This window comes from Cetorhinus maximus, chromosome 8, assembly GCF_964194155.1.
Source record: "Cetorhinus maximus chromosome 8, sCetMax3.hap1.1, whole genome shotgun sequence".
Taxonomy (NCBI): domain Eukaryota; kingdom Metazoa; phylum Chordata; class Chondrichthyes; order Lamniformes; family Cetorhinidae; genus Cetorhinus; species Cetorhinus maximus.
In genome coordinates this window covers 111,238,741-111,262,070 of record NC_135886.1, presented here as the reverse complement: position 1 = coordinate 111,262,070, position 23,330 = coordinate 111,238,741, and the positions used below count along the sequence as shown (strand labels likewise).

Genomic DNA, 23,330 nt, shown 5'->3' with positions numbered 1-23,330 from the left:
TAACCTTTGATCCTCTTACCCATCAAGAACCTATCTTTCTATCTGTCTTTGCTTTCCATTTGCTTTTTAAAGCTATCAATCTAATCCAGATTACTGACATGTGCAAACCAATGGAGTTCAAATCATTTATGTTCTACAGTATACCTATTTTTAAATTAAAAGAGTTGCAATCGCAAATGCAACAATTCATTAACTGACCATTAATGAACACGAATACTATCTGAGTATTCCCCCAAATCTCAGAATAATGAGTATAGCCGCAGGTGCTTTCATAGTTTTTCAATGCAGCATGTACTGGAAGCTGTCAGAATTAGGAACAGCATGGACAGTGCCATTCATTATTTATTTGGATGCAGAAACCTCACGCATTTCCAGAGGCTAGTCTTTGGCTAGTTAGAGGGAAGCCTAAATTTACCCAAGTAATTTAATAGACAAAATCATTTTTGTTAGTGCATGTCGTGGGATACTAGAGAACTTAATTTCCACATCCTTCGTTGATCCATTCTATGACTTGGTATATTTTTTCCCCAACTTTTGTTCCCTGAAGGCCCCAAGTTTTGTTGAGGTAAATTACCATGGGCAGTCCACTCCCAAACCCCTGGTGAGGCCATTGGCTCTTGCCGAACAATGTTAAACTCACAAAGGCAGTCAGAGTGTGATATTCTAAAATGAGTGACAATGGGCCTCAAAACAATTTTTTTCCCCAATTCTTACCTATGGTCCAAAGCTGTATACTTGAGTAATTCTGCAAGCTGTAGTGGGTATTTGCAGATCTTCTGCACAGGAGTGAGGAGAAAGCCATCGATGGCAATGTCAATCATTTGCTGAAGGAGTCGACAGGCCTCAAAAAAATGCTGATACCTGCCATCCTTCATCAGCTTGGAAAGTTCCATGCATGCGTCTAGGTGATTATTACAGTACTCAGAATAAATCCAAAATCCATCTTGCTGTAAATAAATACAAAAAAATTATATATATGTATGTGTGTATCAGATATCAGATGTGCAAGCAAGGCTAAACAATCAATTTTCTGAGCTGACAGACTAATACGTCAGAGTGGGCAGCAGAGATAACTGGCTGACATTAAGGGGCTACGTTCATAATAAATTAAGCAGTGCATTTTAATTCTTTATGTCCAATCTTTATATCCTTAGATAAATCTTAAAGAGAATTGCTCCCACATGGTGTTAGCCATAGCTCAGTGTTAGCTTTCTTACCTCTTATTTAGCAGGTTGGATTTAGCAGGTTGTGGGTTCAAGTCCCACTCCTGGGATTTGAGCAAAAAATCTAGGCTGACATTACAGTGCAGCACTGAGAGGGTGCTGTCTTTTGAATGAGACTTTAAACCGAGGCATCATCTGTCCTCTCAGGCGGACATAAAAGATCCCATGGCCTTACTGGAGCAGAGGATGTTTCCCTGGTGTTCTGCTCAATATTTTTCCCTCAACCAACATTACTAAAACAAATAATCTGGCCATTGTCACTTTGCTGTTTTGCTATGAACCAACTGTCTTCTACGTTTCCCTACATTATAACAGTGACTACACTTCAAAACAAGTTCATTGGCTGGAAAACACCTTGTGACATTGTGAGTTCACAAAAGGAACAAGTTCTTTCTTTATTTGTACTCTGAAGCAGGTGTCAGCTAGCATTCCAACTACTTTAATCCAAGCTCCTGAGTTGTGTCTATTTTCCTATTTGAGTTGGGAGTTTTTTCAGTTATTGATTAGCCATACTTTGGGGCAGATTTTTATTTTTTGTACTTGGATGTAACATTACCTGGATGGAGCTTGTGGAGGAACATCAAGTGAAAAGCTAACATACTTGTACCAGAGCCCATCCAATTTTTTGTCCAGTACAATTATTGGACAACAAATTAAACATGCTTCCTTAGAGGCACACAATCCATCTGCTTCCTCTCATCTATATTTCCCTCTATATTTTAAGCTTTTATCAGTTACTGTTTCCATTTATGACAAATCAATAATAAGGGGATTGCACATAGGTTCTCAGGGTTATTACTAGAACAGAGTTATTAAAAATGACCTGCTTTACTACAAGTGGCTATTGAGTATAAATTGATTGAAATGGAACTATATTTGAAAAGAAATGTTAAAAGACACAAAAAGGGGCATAAAAAATTGCATAGAATTAAATAGCCACTGTTGAAAAATTAATGCTGGTTTTGATTCGATGAGACTAGTGATTGTCTTCTGTGGCGTATTTTCACGATTCAATAATATTGATGTTTGAAATGGTAGAATCATTTGAAAAAAAATGTACAAAAGTGCCATTGATGGTGTACAAATAAAGGCGATAATGTTAACAAAATAAGCTTTGGGTTGAAATTGTGATGTGCAATGTTGCTAATGAATGCATTAATTTGAAATTCCTTTGTCCACTGTTTTTAATGAAGGCCCATTAAGGGGATTAATGCTTTCATTAAAATAGCAGGCAGAGGAATTTCATACACATTAACAATTAATAAAGCACACCGCAATTTCAATACCCTTCTGATTTTTTTTTACAGTAGCAGCACATCAGGTCAGCACAAAGGAACACAACAATTACACACAGAAAAGAAGATGATGGGAAATGATAATCTAATCTAACAGGATTATAATTTACATGCTCCAAGAAGCAGGGTCCAATTTCACTCAGATGAGGATCTTCCTTGTTGTACTGCTTCTCCAGGTCTCTGACGAAGCTCATTTGAAATCTATAAATGTCTTCGATATTTCCAAATATGACTTTCAGCTGTTCATCACTGAACATGTCCCTGCGTTTCTTGCATTGCCTAAGGTACCCCTAAAATAAGAAAAAAAAATTTAGCTGCCTCTAGCAAACTTTACATGTGCTAGCAAATTTAATCATAATAATTAATCATGAATAGCAAGTCCAATATTCACTCTCTATTGACCTATTTTTTCCTCATCCAAGTACCTTTTCATAGAATGAATAACATTTGAATAAAACATTTGTGGGAGAGGTTAACGAGTTGAATCTGATATGCAGTAACTCATTCTGTTTGGGGGCCAAGTGAGTTGTGTATTTTGAATGAAGTCATGGATAAAGGTAGTTTGGAATCTATTAAAATGCTGGGGTAATATGTGCAACAGTAATTTAGTCCAGCCTTAAAGGCTCCAATTGACCTTTTTTTCGCTGCCAGCATCAAACACGGTGTCTTAAACACGGGTTATACCAAAGGAAATCATCACAAAATTTACTGCTACATATAGAGGAATTCTTACTCCCATTAGTGAGCAGAAGGCTGAATGCCTTAATCAATATCTAGTCCATGGTATATCTGATCGGGAAGTGATTGATACCAACAGTAAGGGCCAGGTTTTCATTACCATGGGATGTAGCTCGAGTCAAGAAAACTCCTGGCTTGGGTTTGGCAGAGCCACCTTGATTTAAAGGGTTTGTTTAGACCCAATTTTCATTCCAGGGAGCTGGGGATGGGATACGTTGGGCCCACTGACCTCAGAAGCAGATCATAGGTGTCCATGGTGAGTGTCAAGTCAGGTTGCTTAGAAGGCCCACCTTGGTTCTCTGGGACTTTGTACTTTTTTAAAAAAGCTGTTAAGCCCTTTAGCCCTCGCCCCTGACACTCTCTCATCCCTCCACCCATCCCCCAATGGAGCCTCATAGCTCCATGCCACCACCATGCCAACTCATGCCCCCATCCACCCCCCATGGCCCCTCATAGCCCCTAAGCCACCTCTATTGTCACTCACCCAGTATCCTTCCATGGGCAGACCTCAAGAGCCACGTGGAGATGAAAAAAACTTTGAATGTTCCATACCTCACATTCATACACACTTGATAGTGAAAAAAATTCCATTCATGAAACCCATTCAAAGCTTTTAAATCTGAAGTCATTGATTTCTTATAAAAACAAACTTCTATTGAGACACCACATCAAAGACAGCTAATGCTTTGCTATCCTATTTAAACTGTCAATTATACTGTGAACTCAGAACCTCCTGCTGAGATAATTATAGCTTTGAAACTCAGCAAAGCATTTATAATAGCCCTTGGGTAAATGTCAAGAAATGCCTCTATTGAAACTGCATGACCAGATGGCAATGTTTATTTTTCTAACCACACCAGATGACCTGTCAATCAAAGCAATCCAGCAGAGGAATATTTTTTAACTCTTGCTGATAGCTTCAGCCTGAGTTTTTTCATGTTTAAAGAGTGGGGGATTTAAAACACTTCGGATCCTTACATGTAAGCAGACCATATCTACTCTTCTTGAGTGTTTATGTCTACTCCATCAATTTGTGACTCCCACACTGTGGGCTAAGGCCCTTGCAACAGCCAAAGTGGGGCCTGTTTGAATTCAGCACTCAGTACAAATGGCCCTGCTGAGTTCAGGTTTCCCTCTTGCATGAGTCATAACCCTTTCCCCCTGTTGGCAAAAATTGGAACTGGCGGAAATGGGGGTGGGACTTCCATATCCAGGACCCCTGCAATTTTTAAAGGTGATGCCACAAAACTCTAGCCCTAAGTACCAAGTTTCATTCCCCCGTCTCAGCATGTCACTTTGAAGACAAAAAAATCGAACCCAACATTTTAAAAAGGGAGTGAGCCGCTTAGTCAATGTTCCTTTTTAAAAATCATTACAAAAATAAACATGATTTACAAGTTATTAGTTTTGGTATTGTAACAGTCAGAGAGATATATTAGAGAACTACAATTAAAAACAAGACACACACACACACACAATTTGAAACTAAAGGGTTATTGGATAGAAATCAAAGTGCTCACTGCTCCGAAGGCCAAACGTTGCAGTCCAAATGCCACTTTTATGAACTGAGTTCACATTGGGATTTTTAATTATGTGACTCATTCACAAATTAGCCCATACTAACTGAGCCACCAGAAGAGTTGACTCATGTAAATGATATTGAACAATGGAATTGAGGGAGTTACAGGCAGATACAAATCACCTGTGTTTCAACTCTCAGGGGTAAAAACAGTCACTGCATACATAATGTAATTGTGAGTTAAAACATCTTACACTTTATCCTACCTCCAGTGAGTATTTCAATTGTAATATTATTCGATCGCTATACTTGGAATTCACTTTGCTGAAAGATTATTTAAATGAGAATATGTTACCTTTTTATGAGTAACTTGATATTTTACTATACTGCAGCTTTAAGTTTTAGTTGCAGACACAATTTGTTAATAATTAAATAGTCTAAACCTCTTGATGACATTTTGAAGAGTAGCACTGAATGTTTCCAAGAACAAATGTGTAGCAATTGCTTCTTGTATTTCAAAGCACTTCCATGTAATGTATACTATTAGTATGATGGAACTTAAGCTGTAGTTATGTTATTATTACCTCACAGATGTCCTTCAGATGTTTGATGTAGTGTCGTTCTGTGCTCATAATTTCATTGATGACATTTGCCCTCATCTGGTCTCTGTTCTGAACACTCCTGCCGAGGCACAGGCAGTCAGAGTTTGGGTCCAGATGCCCATTTTGAATCTCACTACTGGCTTCATCTACAGTGTCTTCCTGGTTCACCCAAAGCTGCCATTAAACGAAGAAAAACAATATGGATAATTGACTGGCATCATTTTTTTAAATGTTTCTAAATCAACAGCTTGCTGATGATATTTAAATAACTGTAGGGGGAAATATCCCAAGCGGTTAACTTGTAAGTGATTGTTATCTGCACATTCAGGACCATTGCAGGATTTCCTGACAAAATGGTTATCATCACGTTCATAAGTATCTGGTGACATTGGGGTGCAAAGATATAATACAAAGCCTCTTTTTTTTTTTTGCTCTTTACTCCTAAAGGGGATGACATGCTGCCAAACAGTCCACCAAAGTTTTGCTAAAATGGTCATTCTGTATGTGACTCTAGGCAATAAGTATCATTGGACTATTCATCTATAGAGGAGCACTGCACTCAAATCCGATTCTGCCACTGGCAGTGCTCACACATTCTAGATGCAATCATTGAATAGGAACCAGGAGCAGCAACTCTGACAGAGTTTTCAATCCCTTGTCCAGGAGGCACTGGAGGCAATTGCAAAATGTCTACCGCAGCTCCAGGGCATGAATCTTAGTTTTTTGACCTGTATGCCTGAGTTACATGTTCTTTACCGACTGAACCACTAGAACATCTCTTTGAAGATACATTCTAAGGATCTAAAGCACAACTGTATAAACTATTCAATTGATTTTGACCCATAAGCAATAGTCCTATTGATGAGTGTTGAGCTGTGCATTACCTTACAGAGATGAGCAGAAAAATTGAGAGATTAATACCAAAATACTTCCACTGCTAACTAAACACAGAATGGCAAATTGGAACAACTGCCCACTCTAATCTGCTGCTCCTAACAGTAAATCCAGAACATTCCATTCCATGTACTCTCCTGCATGTCTCAGAATCAATTTGCCAGAAAATCAGTCTTCATTTCCAAGTTTCTCCTCAATCTCTCCATTTTACCACAGTGAGTTTCAGCTTGAAGTCCCAGCTCTTCCAGATTACTGTCTGTTCCCTTCTTCATCCACTCTATCGACCCTAGCCAATCTTTCAGTGACCATTCCTTGGCTCTTTGGTACTTTTGCTCCAAATCTCATCTTGTGATATCTTTCTTTTGCTTCAAAAGTCTCTAAAAACCTTTCTCTTTTTCAGTACCTTCGGTCCTTTCCTTCCTCTGCACAAATCTTTCCCAGGTTTGTCTCTTCTCTTTGAAAATATCCAGAAATACCTTTCCAGATGAGATTGATAATACTGAAATTGGCAGCCTACCTGCCATACTTAAATAAATAATTAGGGCCACTTGAGCTTGTTAACAAGCCAAGTGGCACTGATAATACCCTGCCCACGCCATGGGCAGAATTTTCTGCCTGTCGGGTGGACAGGACCGACCCAATCTCCGGCAAGCGGGGTGCCAATTCTTGCTGGACAAGCGGACACTGCCACCATTTTACATGGGCGGGCCAATTAAGGCCCGCCCAGCATGACGTCTGGCGGTAAATGCTATGCGCTTCCTGTGCGGGCGGTGGGGGGATTCCTCAAAAGCAAGAGTGTGCTCTTTCACGCATGTGCATGAAAGAGCAACCATCTCCCTGAGGCTAAGTGCTGCCTCAGGGAGATCGCTGACACTTTTAAAAATATGTAAAATAGAAAAAAAAAATCCTTAACATGTCCCCCTCATGTGACAATGTCACATGAGATGGGACATGTTCATAATTTACAGAATAAATTTATTAAACTTTTTTAAACCCTACATGAAACCTCATCCCACCGGTGGATGAGGTTTCATGTTTTCTCTATTTGCCGCTGGGGCTCCTGGCCTGCCCACCAACCTTAAGGTTGGACGGGCAGGTCCTTTAATTGTATAATTGATCCTGTCAATGACCTCAATTGGCCATTGACAGGTCGGCGGGCCCACAGCTGATTTTGCTGCGCCCCCACCTTCCTGAAAATCTAAATGGGGCGGGATGACGTCGGGGGTCCCGCCCGATGTCATCCCACATCGTTTTACGCGTCGGCGAGTGGGCCCCGCCCCTGCTTGCCAACGGCAAAATTCTGCCCCATAAAATGGTTGGCTTGGGCTGTCAGGGGTGGGGGGAGGTGGGCAGCCCTCTTTTTAAAAAAAAAAACTTTTTCAAAGGGCAGGAAGGAAGGGGTTACTTTCTTCAGGGATGGGGCCTTTGCATATAGGACAGAGATGAGGAAATTGTGCGACTTTGGAACTCCCTACCTCAGAAGGTGGTGGAGGCAGGGTCATTGAATATTTTTAAGGCAGAGGTAGATAGATTCTTGTTAGGCAAGGGAATCAAAGGTTATCAGTGTTAGATGGGAATGTGGAAATTGAAACATAAGAAGATCAGCCATGATCTTATTGAATGGCAGAACAGACTCAAGGGGCCAAATGGTCCACCCCTGTTCCTATTTCTTATGTTCTTATGAAAAAGTTAATTGGACTAGAAATTAGTTTGGGCCCAGACTTGATGCCTTGATCAGCACTCACCCGAAACAAAAGGAATGAAGATCGATGGGAACTTACCTCCAGGTTTCATCAAAATATTTAGTGTGAGCTTCCAGCGCTGATGGCATGTCCACAGGAAGGTAGCCTAGGGAAGATATGGCCAGCACCTTTCTTCCTACCCACCTGCTCGACAAAACACACAAACCCCACTGCCCCTTTACTCCTCCCTAAACTGCCCAAAACCTCCATGCCCAAGACCCCAGACTTACCTGGCTCCAGGATCCATGGGCCTTCTTCTTGTTCCTGCTTGTAGGCCTGGCAGTGTCAACTAATGAGTTCGGCACTGCCGGGACTGCTGGAGCTGCTGGCCAATCCGATTGGCTGGCAGCTCCCAAGGGTGGGAAATTTCTCCCCAGTGAGGAGCAGAAGTCCCACACTGCCCCAATTCAGCCTGCCAGCAGCACGTTATGGCTGCGGGGCGGGCTGGCATGGAATGGGTCGGTTCCATACCAGCATTGCTTCTAGTGTGGTGGGGTGTGAGGCGATCCATCCGCCCCCGTGTAATGTGCTTCCCCTGTTGTAAAAAAAACACATGATCTGAACTTTGAAATAAACTCCGTACTTTAAAAATGGATACAAATGGACTTCAACATGATAGAATTATTACAAATAATAATAACCCATATATGTCCTTCACTTCAATAATACAAACTAAAGTTACCTCTGCTGTGTCACTGACTTATTAAATGAGAAATAATATTTTCTCCAACAATTTTCTAGGAATAAGTGAAACATGAGGCAGATTTTTACAGGCCTCTGCCAGCGAGTTTGCAGGTGGAGCATGACCTGTAAGATTCAAGGGCTAGCCTCCCACTACCTACCTGCCTGCCCCGACCTGTCAGAAATTTTATGTAGATTAGTGGTGCTGGGGCAGCCTGCCCATCCTTATCCCAATTGAGGCTTTTAAGTGGCCAATTATTGGCTTACTGTTCAGGTGCAATTTTGTGGCTGGTGAGAGGAGATGAGGATGTGGGGCAGGGGGAAGCCCAGCAGGTAAGGCTACTCAGGCCTCAGGTTGGAAAGACTGGAGGACGCTTCCATCACTGGTCCCCTTTCCTGATCGGGGTACCCGCCACCATCCACCCCCACCCCAACCACACAAAGGTCTGTCAGCCCCCTAGCTTCCCTCTGGACTTTCTAAGTCAACTCCCATCCCCCTTGCCCCTCCACTTCCCTCAGTGTTCTTTCTTCCTGTCCCTGCTGAGAAACCCCCAGACTTAGCTTTGTCTCAGAGGGGCAAGGATTTTCTCAGAGGGTCATTAGTCATTGGAACTATCTTGCACAGAGAGCAGTGGAGGTTGAGTCATAGAGTATATTCAAGGCTGAGTTAGAAAGATTTTTGATCTTCAAGGAAGTAAAGGGTTATGGAGGGCAGGCAGGAAAGTGGAGTTAAGGCCACAGTCAGCCAATGATCAGCCATATCTTATTGAGTGGCGGAGCAGGCTTGATGGGCCAGTGCTTCTATTTCTAACGATTTTATGATCTAGCCATATGAAATGAATTAGAACAGGTAAGAAGTGTAGGCAATATAGCAATCAAGATATATTAAGTTTTAAGATAAATATTGAGATGGTGATAAGACAAAGACCAGAGTAATAAATTGGAAAAAGTTGATTTTAAAGGGATGAGAATGGAAATAGGGAAAATAAATTGAAAACATTTACAAACAAGGTAATAGAGCAAGGTAAGGAACCATTTAAAATCGTGGTCAATGAAGTCCAGGAGAAATATTTCATACTAAAGAGCAATAACAAACTAGCCAATAATAACATATCATGGAGGAATTAAAAAAAGGGCAAAGTTGAAACTAAAATAAAGGCATACACTAGGTACATAGACAACAAAGGATGATAAGGAAGAAATGCTAGAGGTTAGGAATGAAGCATGAAAAAATAGGAAGGCAAAAACAACCGACAACATTATTATGGAATATTAAAAAAAGTTTAAGTATTCGAAAGACACATAGGCCAGGATTTTCCGGTGGTCGGGTGGGCTCGGTGGGCAGGCCCGGGAGTGGTTGGGAAGCAAATCACTGCCTGCTATCAGGTTCCAACCGCGATTTCATGCTGGCTGTCCAATTAATGGCCATCCAGCATAAAATGCATGCTGCAGCGCTCAGCGCTGCCGGGGTGGGGGCGGGAGGAGCACGAGCACTAAGGTTCACGCATGCGCGCGGGTGCACACAGGAAAAGCTCCCTGAGGCACAGAGCCACCTCAGGGAGCTGAAGATTTTTAAAATAGAAAACTAAAAACTTAAGCAACGTTAAAAAAATGTCTCCTCATGTGACTCTGTCACATGAGCAGGGACATGTTATGAATGAAATTTTAAAATTTTTATTTGCTGTTGGAAAGCCCATCCCGCCTGTGGATGAGGTTTCCTAAAAAATCCAAAGGCCACTTGGTCTTTTCACCTGCCCGCCAACGTAAGGTTGAACAGGCAGCAAAAAATTTCATTTAAATATTACTTTAATGGCCTTAATAGGCCCGTTAATTGTTGGCGGGCGCGCTGCAGACTCCTGCGTGTGCCCGCCGACCGAAATATAGTTTTGCGTGTCATTATACACTCGTTCGTATCAGGCGCGCGCCCGTCTGAGGAGCTCAATATTCTGCCCATAAAAAACAAAAGAAAAATCAGAATAGGGATAGGACCACTAAGGGATACGTACAATAAACTCACAGGTAATGACAGCAAAATGACAGAAATATTAAGTAATTATTTTGTCTCTGTATTTAACAGAAAGGTAATATGGTAGATACGACAATGGAAGAGATAAAAATATATAGAAAGACATTTAAGATAGAAGGGGAAGAGATAATTGATAAATTAATCAAATTTCGAGAGGCTAAAACCCCTGAAATGATGGATTGCATAATGGAAGAAGTTAGGAAAGAGATAGCAGAGACACTATGAAGTCATTCAAAAATGGAAGAGTGCCGGGGAGACAGAGACAAATGAAACAAAACACTGAGGTTCATTTAGAAAGATAGAATTAAAAAGCAGAGAAATTATGCTAAACTTGAACAGATCCTTGGTTAGGCCACACTTGGGGCAGAGTTTTCTGTTTGATGTGTGGGGGGGTGGGTGGGCCCCACACGTCTGCGCGTAAAATGACGCGGTGACGTTGGGCGAGCGTCAGGATGTCACCGCGCACCATCGCAATATTTCGCTGGGCGGGCACGCGATGAAGTCCAACGCGCGCTCACCATTAATTAATGGGCCACTTAAGGCACTTAATTCTTCAATCGACGCCAATTTTTCAGCGCCCGTGCAATCTTCAGGTCAGTGCACGGGTGCAACAGGCAGGCGGATAGGAGACATTTGTATTAACCTTATCCACAGGCGGATTAAGGGGACTCAGTGGGGTCGTGAATCTGCTCTGTTAAGTATTTATTGTTAAAAGTTTTTCAAACTTGCCTGTGTGATCTGCAGTACTTCAGAACGCATCCCAGCTGCTTTTTTTGGACTCTTAATCTTCAGGTCAGCACTCTGCAGTGAGGAATCTTTTCAGGGTCTGCAGTTTTCGGGAAGCCTTCCCTTAGCCTTGGTATGGGAGCTAATCTGTCCATTGGAGGCAGCTCCTCTGAGGAGGAAGGGAGGGCGAGAAGCGGGAGGTTGCCTGGAGTACACACTCAGCCTCCAGGGGAGCCACCTTTGGGAGGACAGGCACAGGCACAAGGGGCGCAGGGCCAAGAGGTAATCCAAGGTGGAATGGGCCGCAGAATGTGCCACTATCCTGCTGCCAGGGTATAGAGGCGGCGAAGCAGCTACCTCAATATGTCTGAGGTACAGTGCCAAAGGAGGCTCCGTCTCTCAAGAGAGACAGTCGACTATATCTGTCAGATGATTGGGTCTGAGATATCCCCTAACTGTGTGGGCATACTCCTCATGCCAGTGGCTCTAAAGGTCACAGCCGCCCTCAACTTCCATGTCTCTGGCTTCTTCCAGGGCTCGGTAGGTGATCTTTGCGGTGTCTCCCAATCAGCTGTCCACACTTGTGTCAAGCAGGTGACAGACACTCTATTCAGGCATATATTAACCTTCATCCACTACCGTTAGGACCAGGCAAGTCAGGCACAGCGAGTCAGAGGCTTTGTGGCCATTGCTGTCTTCCCCTGCGTCCAGGGTGCAATAGACTGTACACATGTGGCTATCAAGGCGCCAGCAGGTGAGCCCGGTGCCTTCATCAACAGGAAGGGCTTCCATTCCATGAACGTGCAGATAGTGTGTGATCACAGGATGCTGATTCTACAAGTCTGTGCAAGGTACCCAGGCAGCTCCCACAACGCCTACATCCTCAGACACTCCCAGGTGCCGGGGCTCTTCAGTGCTCCGGCCCAGCTTGATAGCTGGCTGCTGGGTGACAAGGGCTATCCCCTCAGAAGGTGGTTCATGACGTCTCTCCACCATCCAAGAACAGAAGCTGAGCAGCGCTACAATAGGAGCCATGGATCCATAAGGGCTCTGGTGGAGAGAACCATCGGCCTTCTCAAGATGTGCTTCATGTCCCTGGACCGTTCAGGGGGCGCACTCCAGTACCCCCCAGATCGTGTGTCGGTGATAGTGGTTGCATGCTGCGCTCTCCACGATCTTGCGCTGGAAAGGGGGGGACGCTGTGGATGATGAAGACTTTGACGCAGTGGCTGCGGCTGCACACGATGAGTCCAGCAGTGATTCAGAGGATGAGCAAGCACAGGGAAATGCTGAGGGGGTAGACACTGACCCAGGACTACTCCAGGGAGGCAGGGACACCCGGGATGCTCTAATCCAATGAACCTTCAGTTGGCACAACACAGATGGATCACCAGGACAAGCCTGGGCTGCTGTCTCGATACTCAACACCTAAGTGCAAAATCTGCCAGGTTAGCAGCACTAACTGAGGGCCTTGTAAATAAAGCTGAATGTCCAACAAATCACTCATTACATTTTTGTCAACCATCCAGATGCAGAAGAAACGAGGCACCCTCAGCCATGGTCACACATCTGCATTTAATGTGTGAAGCAAAAGAACTTATCACAAATAGAAAACAATAGTGTTAACAATCAAAAAGAAATCATAAGGACCTCATCTCAGGCCAACACAAGAGCACCAGTGAAAAACCCGTGGTGTGCCTAATGTGCCTTATGCTTTCGTTTACGGGTGCTACCTCTTGGTCGTTCGGAGTGGCACCTGAGCCAGCCTGCTGACTCTGCTGTCCTGTTGGCCTCGATGACCTTGGTGGTCGTCCTCTGGCCCGTGGAGCCTGTGCTGGCCCAGCCTGGGAGGGAGCTGCCAGTTCCACAGCTGGCATCTTCCCAGTCGTCGCAGCCTCACCGGATGATACGGTCACTGGGAGAGGGGCGGAGGAGCTGGTGCCCTCATCCGGAGCACCCTGAGAGGAGCCCGCAGAGAGGACAGGCAGCTGCTGCACCGACGTGAGGTCACTTCGGACCTCCCTGCTCACCATGGATGGATGGGCAACGAGCTGGGAAGCTTGAAGCCCACACCATCTCCCACACTGGCAGTGACCAGCTGAGCTCATTGCCGACGTGAGGGCTTGCTGGTCAGAGTGCATCCCCAGGAAGCCCTGCCTGGTCTCCTGGAGGAGGGTCTCCACGAGAGTCGCCACTGTATCCATGGAGGACGCTTAGCACTTGGACATGTGGTTCATTGCTTCAGTGAGCGTCCGCGTAGACTCCTCCACCACAGAGACCAAGCCAAGCATAGCCTCATGTATCACCCCCAGATGCTCCCGCAGACCCGGCCGCATTTCCTGCACTTGCTGCGTCGCGGGCAACTCCAGAGGCGCATCATCAGGCACCAACTGAGCATGTGCTTTGAACCCTGCAGACCTTCGACTGCTGGCACCATGGGCACTCTCCGTCTCCGCCAACTCCTCCAGCGAGTGTGAAGTGCCCTCACCACTGTGCCCCGGGACACTAGCCGTTGTTCTAATTCCCACCGAGGTGCTAGTATCTGTGCTGGTGCCTGCCTCACAGAAATGGTGTGGCGCTGGTGAGACTTCGGGCCCCTCAGGTGTTAGAGGGGACATCTGCTGCTCCTCCTCCCGGCCGTGCTCTGATGATGCTGAAAGGAAAAACAAGGACATTGGATCAGTTAGCGTGCACACACTTACAAACTTCATCCCTGTCCCCCCGACTCATTATGCGCTCAACCTTCCATAACCAACGGTCCAGCAATGTTGCAACAATAACTAATTTAACAACCATCAGTGCTATGGCTGTTGGGAGGACAATGCGGATCTCACTGTTGGGCATAAATACCTGGCCATGTCACCCCAGCTCACCGATACGAGTAGACCTGGGTGCATGGCGTCCCTCCAGTTCGAGGGCCTCCTGCTCGAAGCGGCTTAGTATGGAGAGCTGTGCCTGGCCACCTCCAGTCCTCACACGCTCGGCCACGTTCTGCGTATTCTTCTCCTGAAAAAGAGAAAAGACCATTGATTAGGGCAAATTGCACATGGACTCTGTTCGCGCACGGCCCACCCCAACCAGAGTGGGACATATCAAGCCTCTCCAGTGCCTCCTCACCCCGCTGCTGCTGATCACTCAGGCAATGATGCTAGGCCTGCTCCCCACCCCCTCACCGCCCCCTTGGACACATGCTGCCTACATCACATTAGGAACCACACAGTATTTCCTCCCATAGCAAGGAATCGCAAGCACGTGCAGCGTAGAGGGCAGCAGATGGTTCGTTGCCACGCCACCTTGAGGCTCCCCTGCCACCATCTCATCACCCTGACTAGGACATGTCCTGGAGTTCTGAGTCTGAGCCTAGGTGCAGCTCCTCCAAATTGCCCCCAAACCAGTCATGTGGGACTCAGATCGACACATGCTGCGGGGTAAAGCTCATCTCCTCATGACCCACTCAGGCTGACCTCAGCATGGGCAGTATCTTCTTGCCCGCCCAGCAAAGGAAACATACCGTCAATGATTCAATGCAGTCACGACACTGAGACTTGGTCGGGGGGGGTGGGATTGGCCGCAAAGGGTAAGGCTACCTGCTGGGTTAAATGCCCAATGCCAACATGGTACTCACCCTGCCAGAGCGCAACAAATCATCGATGCGCTTGCGGCACTGGATCCAGGTGCGTTGCACCACGTTGCGGGCGCTCACCACCTCCGCCACCTCCTCCCAGGCACATTTCATCATGTGGGGACCAACACCTCCCGCCGTGTTGCCACCTCCACGAGGAGGGCAGCAAGGCAGTCATCTGAAAAACGATACTATCCTCCAGCTTGGCCCGCTCACCTGAACCCCTCTGCTGCAGCCTAGAACTGGCCATTGTGAGCAGCCTACAAAAGGCTGCCAGGCCTCCTTTTAAACAGACTGCTGGCTTGCCATTGGACCCGGCAGTCTGTGCACACCCGCCACTGCTCGCACACTCCCGCTATCCACGGCAGTTGGGAAATACGCTGGGCGAGACTTAATTGACCCGCCCGCGCAAAATGGTGGTGCGGACCCGATTGCAGGCGGTGATCAGGTCCGTGCCCGCCTGCGCCCTCTCCTGCTCCACCCCATCCCCCACCCAAACAGAAAATTCTGTCCTTTGAGTATTGTGAAAAGTTGTATCTCTATATTATAGAAAGGATATAGAGGCACTGGATATGGTGCAAAAATGTTTCACTAGAATGATACCAGAAGTCAGTGGCTATGCTTATCAGAAAAGATTGAACAGGCATGACCTGTCCTTTGTTTCTCACTCCACAGATGCTACCAGACCTGCTGAGTATTTACAGTTTTTATTTCAGATTTCCAGAATCCAGAGTATTTTGCTTTTGAACAGGTTGCAGCTCTTTTCTCTATAAAAGAGAAGACTGAAATTTGAACTGTTAGAGATCTTTAAAATTATGATTAGGTTTGATAGGATAGACGTGGGGAAGACCTGTCCACCTGTGGATGAAGTCAGAACTAGGGACCATAAACATGATATAATCACTACAACTTCAACAAGGAATTCAGGAGAAACATTTTTACCCAGAGAATGGTTAGAATGTGGATCTCGATGCCACAATCGTAGAATGGTTACAGCAAAGACAGAGACCATTTGGCCCGTCGTGTGCATGCAGTGTCTCTGCAAGAGCAACTCGGATAGTTCCAGTCCTCCACCTTTTTGGAACCCTGCAATAATTTTTCTCTTACAGATAATTATCCAAATCCCTTTTGAAATCCATAATTGAATCCAACTCCACCCCACTCTCAAGCAGTGCATTTCAGATCCTAACCATAATGTCTTCGTGTCCATCCTAAAGTGTTGTGCCCAGAATTGGACACAATACTCAAATTGAGTTTGAATCAGTGTTTTATATGGGTTCACCATAACTTCCTAATGTTTTGCAAGGAGAAGGTGAGATGAATAACAGATGCGTTTAAGGAGAAACTAGAAAAGCACTTGAGGGTGAAAGAAATAGAAGTATATGTTGACGGGGTAGATGAAGAAGGCTGGGAGGAGGCCTGAATGATAGATGAAGCTACTTGGCCAAATGGCCTGTTTCAGTACTGTAAATACCTGGCATTCAGAAGAAATTTTAGAAACAAGGAAAGATCAATATGACTGACAATCCTACCTCTCACCAGTAAAAATCCAATTCTTCCTTGAATCCATTTATACTAACTGTTTCAATGGCCTTCCCTGGTACTCTATTTCTACAACAATTTACAACTTCTAATGCTTGTTCCTACATAATGTCTTCAGTTTAAAATACAAATGGTTGGAAATTACACAAGGTGTCAAACATGTTAACACATTCCTTTGTTAGAGGTTAATACCTGTATTCAATTAGCAGGAAAAAGGAATTTCATATGAATGCAAAAATACATTTATTACTATTTTATAATACAATGTAAATTCAAAGCAGCCAGGTGCTCATTTACTAAACATTGTGCAATTGACATGAGGTCAGAGAACCAGAGCTACCAATCAAGCAATGTTTTCCCTGGGGTTTAGGTGTGGTAATATATTGGATGCCTGGGCTCTCAGCCAAGAATGCATGGTGAGGATTCGCTGAGAGCCCAGAAATGCATCAGAATACTAAAACACCTGAGCCCCAGGGGAAACATTGCTTGATTGATAGCACTGGTTCTCTGATCTCTTCTGTCAATTGCACAATGTTTATTTCCAGAAGATAAAGAGATTTCAAATGCTAGCAGATTCAGCTTTAAAGGATATTTGATTGACACTTCTATTGACTTGTAATAAAAAATAAATTTTTTTAATCAAGTAGAAATTTTTCAATGAATGACTTATCAATGAATTTATCAATGAACGACTCTTTGAAAAGCTAGCCCGACTCCATGAAAATTGCAGAGGATTAGGACATGTCTATCCAATGCAGCCAGCCAGGTTGGGAGTGCGGGATGCGGGCTCACGACCCGAATCAGCCCGCACCCTTAAAAGACACTCGTGAAAATTGGAAACCCCGGGAATGGGGTTGGGGATCCCAGAATTGCGCGCCAGCTGCCATTTTCATCCCTCCATGGCCTCTCCCCGATTCCATGAAAATCCAGGCCAATGTATTCAAACTGTCCCTAAATTGCAACAGCAAGTATTGTAACAAGTAGGTGGTATATGTTAGACCACTTTCATAACAAACTGTGTAACAAGGAAAATGCATTCAGATGGCAGCAAAATCCTGATGCCACTTGTTTGGCTGTAAACCAAAAGGGACAATAGCAGGAATTAATACAGACAATTGCAATTTTCCACTTCCCATGTTACATACAGACACCTAATCCATGTGTTTGTTCTTGATCAACATTGTGCTCTCGATTAATACAGTTTATTTTTGTGCATTGGATCATTTAGAAAATGATTTCTTACAATCTAAAAATTGACTTCAACTACCCAATGACATCACAACGATAGAAAAGATGAGAAAGGCCACTTTATTTATCTACCCCCTTCCATAGAACCCTATGTAAGATATTAATTAACAATTGCAAGAAAGAATTCAGGAGAAACCTTTTACTTAGAGAGTGGTGAGAATGTGGAACTTGCTATCATGTGGGCCAGAATCTTCAGTTCGGCATGCAGGGTCCGCCCCCGCACGCTAACGCGTAAAATGATGCACAGTGACATTGGGTGTGTGTCCCGATGTCACCGCGCGTCATTCCGATCTTCAGTGCAATGGGCGAGCACCGGAATCGGCTGCATGCCTGCCGAACTGTCAAAGGCCAGTTAAGGTCATTAATTAACTAATTAAAGTGATTGTCAGGGCTTAAAGTTGGCGGGCAGGCGAAGAGCCCAAGCGGCCTTCGCTCTTTTCATAAAGCCTCATCCACGGGCAGGATGAGGTTTCATGAAGTGTCTATTAATTAAATAAAAAGTCTTATGAAAATTCATGACAGTGGCACATGAAGGGACATGTCTGAATAATTTTATTTTTTCCAATGTTTTATTATTAAATTAATCTCCCTGAGGCAGCTCCATGCCTCAGGGAGATTTCTGCGCTCTTTCACGCGCATGCGTGAAAGAGCACTGGCCCCAAATCTCCCTCTTCCCCCCGCCTGCACAGGTAGCGCTGAGCGCTTCTGGGTGCGTGTCACATTGGGCGGGCCTTAACTGGCCAGCCCACGTAAAATGGCGGCGCACAGCCGAGCATGGGCAGCAATCGGCTCCGCGTCTGCTCCCGACCGGTCCGCCCAACGGGGAGAAAATTCTCCCCATGGAATAGTTAAGTCTAATAGCATAGCTACTTTTGAGACGAAGCTAGGTAAACACACGAGGGAGAAAGCAACAGAAGGTGATAATGATAGGTTTAGATAAAGTAAGGTGTGAGGAGTTTAGTTGGACCAAACTCTTTGTAATTGGAATCTATGGGCAGAATTGTCCCAGATATGAACAAAGTGTGGTAGCAGGCTGGAAAAAGGATGTTTTACCTGCTGGCCACAGTGGCGGGTTTTCATATCATATCGTCCTATTCCCGGTGCATCCTGCCTCATTAATAATGCATTCCCGGGAAACACGCTGGATTGCTGGTGGGGTGGTCTCTGATTTGCCCGCCTTGCCATTACCTCCGTGACGGCGTGGGCGATAAATTTGATGTGGGGAAATGATTCGTGCAAGCAGGACTTATAATTAGATGCAAATCTATTAAAATGACGATTCCGATGTGCGGCGGCAGGAAACATGGCCCACCATTGACGGGTGGAGCAAGTGATCGCAAACTGGTTTCACAACGGCGTGAAACCGATTTTTGGCCTTCTCGCCATATCTTCCGCCCCACACCCGCCAGGACGGGGACAGAAAACTCTGGCCTATGTAAATTCACTATGTGTATAAACAATTTAATTTAATTTAACAGTTTAATTTTTATGGCACAAAGCTTGAAACTCTACAAAGAGGGAGAGTTAATGGCCTGTAACTTCCGTGCTCCCCAGTGTCGGATTTGGGGGGCACCCCAAAGATGCGCTGGGGAATCCCTCTGACCAGTTCCCAGGTAAGGGTTTGCACAGCAATTGCCCAGAAGCACTAACTTCCTCTGGACAATTGTGCTGTGCTGGGAGCCATCCAAAAATGCGATTTAAATTGCAAACTTCAGATGGTTCCGCTGGGGTTATATCAATAGCTACCCAGAAAAAGTTAGAAGAATTAAAACCTCTTCTAACTTCTGGGTAGCTATTGTAAAGACCCAGACCAACCTCACAGGACGCTCCCCACCCCCCTGGACCTCCGACAGCCCAACCTCACCACCCCCCTCCCCCCAACAACATTGGATCCCTGCCCCCAACCTTGGATCCCTCCCCGACTTCCGGACACCCCCACCCCTCCCCACAACCTCCGGACACCCCCAACCCCCACTCCCCCAGACCACTGGACACTCCCAAACTCCTGACCTCCGAACACCCACAAACCCCCACCCCTGCCCAAACCTCCAGACCCTCCCATCCGCCTTCACCCCCCGACCTCCGGACAACCCCCCAACCCACCGACCTGCAGACATATCCATTCCCCCCTAACCCGAGCACCCCCAACACCCCCTGAACACCCCCAACGACCCCCCTCCCCCCCGCCACACCCAACACCCACAATCCCAAATCGTATCTACTTACCTTAGACACTTACCTTCTCCCTGGCCTGTCAATTTCCCTGGCCCTTTAAGCTTACCTGCTTTACAGCAGCAAGTGCTGTACAAAAGGGGGCATGCCTCCTGGATTTAGATTTCACTGGAGCGTGTGAGGGGTCTTTCGATGCAGGCCCCAAGCAGCTCCGGTGAACGCAAGTGTCAGTGTAATTTTCAAAACCAGGTAAGTGTGCATTTATTTCTTCTAATTTCTGTGGGCCAGCACTTTCCCACACTAGTCGGAAGTTACGGCCCAGCTGTTTTACTAAATTAGGAAAATCCCTTATGTAATCTACCGTGTTTCAGAACTGGTCGCCCCCACCGTGCCCAGAGCAATCAAGGCAACTCCAGAAGTTAGACTAAATTCAACCGTGTAAGATGCAGGATGGAAAGGTATTGATGTAATCTTATTGCTTACATGGTTTGGGTCCTCACTAAAGCACGTAAATGATTACATTTATATGTACTTCAGCGCCTTTAATGTAGAAATGGTGTGTTGGTTTGTAATTTTATTATCATTTTAATTAAATTTTATCTTTCTTTTAATATCCTTTTCAACACTTCCCTGTTACCTGTCAAATTTGTTATATCTATTTTTGTTACTACATGATTGTTATATTTTTACATGTTTTTAACCTGATTACTTAGCCCTTATATGAGTTTTTTTGATGCAAACATGTTTCTTGAATAAAATACCATTGTTGTTATTATTATTATTACAGGATAAAAAGAAACATATCCAAATTTGTAGATGATAGACAAAGATAGGCAGCATTGTTGGAAGTGTAGAGGCACAAAATTACAAGGAGATGTTAATATATTAAGTGAATGGACAAAACTATGGCAAATGGATTTTAATGTAGGCAAATGTGAGGTCATCCATTTTGGAGCTAAAAAAAGGATAGAACAGAGTCCTTTCTAAACTGTGAAAAGACAGAAGCAGTGATGGTCCAAAGAGACTTGGGGTCCATATATTTAGATCATGAAAATGCCATGAACAGATGCAGAAAATAATCAAAAAGACTAATGGAATACTGGCCTTTCTGCCCAGAGGTCTGGAATACAAGGGTTAGAAGTCATGCTTCAGCTATACAAGGCCCTGGTTAGATCATACCTGGAGCACTGTCAGCAGTTCTGGTTGCGCCATCTTAGGAAGGATATATTGTCCTTGGAAGGGGTGCAGCATAGGTTTACCAAAGTAATACCTAGACTCCAAGGGCAGCATTTTCCCCCCGTTTGGGGGGGGGGTTGTGCGGGAGTGGGCACAGGCGGGTGGGTTCCTGATCGGCGCCCCCAGTTGGGGGCACGCTGCCATTTTACATGGGCCGGCCAATTAAGGCTCAGAAGTGCTGAGCACTCCCTGGGCGGGCGGGGGGTGGGGATTCCGAGCCGGGAGTGCGCTCTTTCGCGCATGCGTGCGAAAGAGTGCACAGATCTCCCTGAGGCAAAGTACCACCTCAGGGAGATCGGTTGAAGTTATAAAAATTTTTTAAAGTTAGAAAAAGTGTTCCTGACATGTTCCCCTCATGTGACACTGTCACATGAGCTGGGACATGTCCATTGCTTTTATTTTAAAAATCCTGAAAATTTTAAATCCCTCATGAAACCTCAACCCGCCCGTGGATGAGGTTTCATGCTTTTTCGGAAGGCCGCCTGGGGTCTTCGCCTGCCCATCAACCTTAAGGTTGGACGGGCAGGTCCATTAATCACTTCAATTAATTTTTTTAATGGCCTCAAAAGGCCGTTGAGAGGTCGGCGTCTAAATGACACGGGGAGACGTCGGGACACATGCCCGACGTCACCCCGCATAATTTTACTGTCGCCGAGCGGGCCCCGCCTCCACATACCGACTGGAAAAAGTTGTCCCAAAAGTTAAATTACAATGAGAGATTACATAAACTAGGCTGTATTCCCTAGAATTTAAAACGTTTTTGAGTGTTAGGGAATAACAGATGGGGTCAATAGAAATTATTTCTGCTGGTCGGGTTTCTAGGGCTAGATGGGCATAGTCTAAAAGTTAGGCCTTTCAGGAGTGAAATTAGGAAACAGTTCCACACCCAAAATGTGGTAGAAATTTGGAACTCTCCACCACTAATGGTAATTGATGCTAGAGTTAAAATTTAACTCTAAGGTTGATAGATTTTTGTTAACCAAAGGTATTAGTAGAGATGTGGCAAAGGCAGGCATATGCTATTAAGTTGCAGCTCAGCCGTGATCTCATTGAATGGCGAAGCAAGCTTGAGGGGCTGCATAGCCTACGCCTATGTTTCCTTCCCATCACCAGTATCTAATGTACAAAGATTTTTTTTTGTTGTAATGTGTCCCTCCAATTTTTGCTGCCACTACCTTACCTGGAAAACCATTGTACAACAGTATTAATCATTCTTTTTATGAAGAACTGCCTTCTTGCATCAACCTTGCACTTCATTGACTTTTATCAGATTGTATTTATATACATTTAACCTGCAGTTGTAATTTAACTTAAAATAATGCTCCAGATTAACCTTTTCTATTCCACTTAGTGTCTTAAATACTTCAATAAAATATCACTTTGCATGTTTTTATTTAATGCTGATAATGCTCAGCTTTTCTCATTGTCCCTTAAAACTCAGTTCTCTGACACTTGTGAATCTTGCTTACTGACTGTTTTCAATTTTCTCCCTTCATTGAAATCTGTGGCTTTTGCTGCTTTACAGTTTCATGGGCTGTTGCAGCTCTTCAGTATCTTACTCAAATGGCCATTATTCATGTGCAGAATGAGACAAGCATTTTCAGCATTATTGAACAGTAAGGGCATTACAATTGGATCTGATCCTGTCCTTGTCCAAAATGCACGTATGCAATTGCTAGCAGGGGTCACTGCCTATTGATCTGGAGTGGGAACCTAAGCTGTTTCATTATTTCCCTTGCTCAGAGACACTGCAGTCCCTGGTTGAGATCAGTTAACCCGAGTTATTATTCTGCATGGCTATGGTTTAGTGGTGGAACCCTCGACTCTGAGTCAGAAGGTATTACGTTCGTTAAATCCACTCCAGAGCCTCAGGCGCAAAATCTAGGTTGACAGTTCAGCATGGTCTGTGGGAGTGCTACAATGTCAGAGTGCTGTCTTTCAGATCAGATATTAAACCATATCCCTGTCTTTCCTCTCAGATGGACATAAATTTAGATTTTACATAGCAGTACAGTATTTCAAAGAAGGAAAGGAGATTTCTCTCCACTGTATTAGCCAATATTT

General features: G+C 44.7%; 1 protein-coding gene across 7 annotated transcripts in view; it reads right to left on the bottom strand.

Annotated features, from left to right (window-relative positions):
- arhgef9a (Cdc42 guanine nucleotide exchange factor (GEF) 9a) overlaps positions 1-23,330 on the bottom strand; it is a 404,937-nt gene that overhangs the window by 138,999 nt on the left and 242,608 nt on the right. For all 7 annotated transcript variants that reach the window (XM_078547438.1, XM_078547441.1, XM_078547439.1 and 4 more), the window contains 3 exons: positions 5,360-5,551; positions 2,629-2,808; positions 715-947 (listed from right to left, as the gene is read on the bottom strand). In XM_078547438.1, the coding sequence (XP_078403564.1) occupies positions 715-947; positions 2,629-2,808; positions 5,360-5,551 (605 nt within the window). The remainder of the gene's footprint in view (positions 1-714; positions 948-2,628; positions 2,809-5,359; positions 5,552-23,330) is intronic.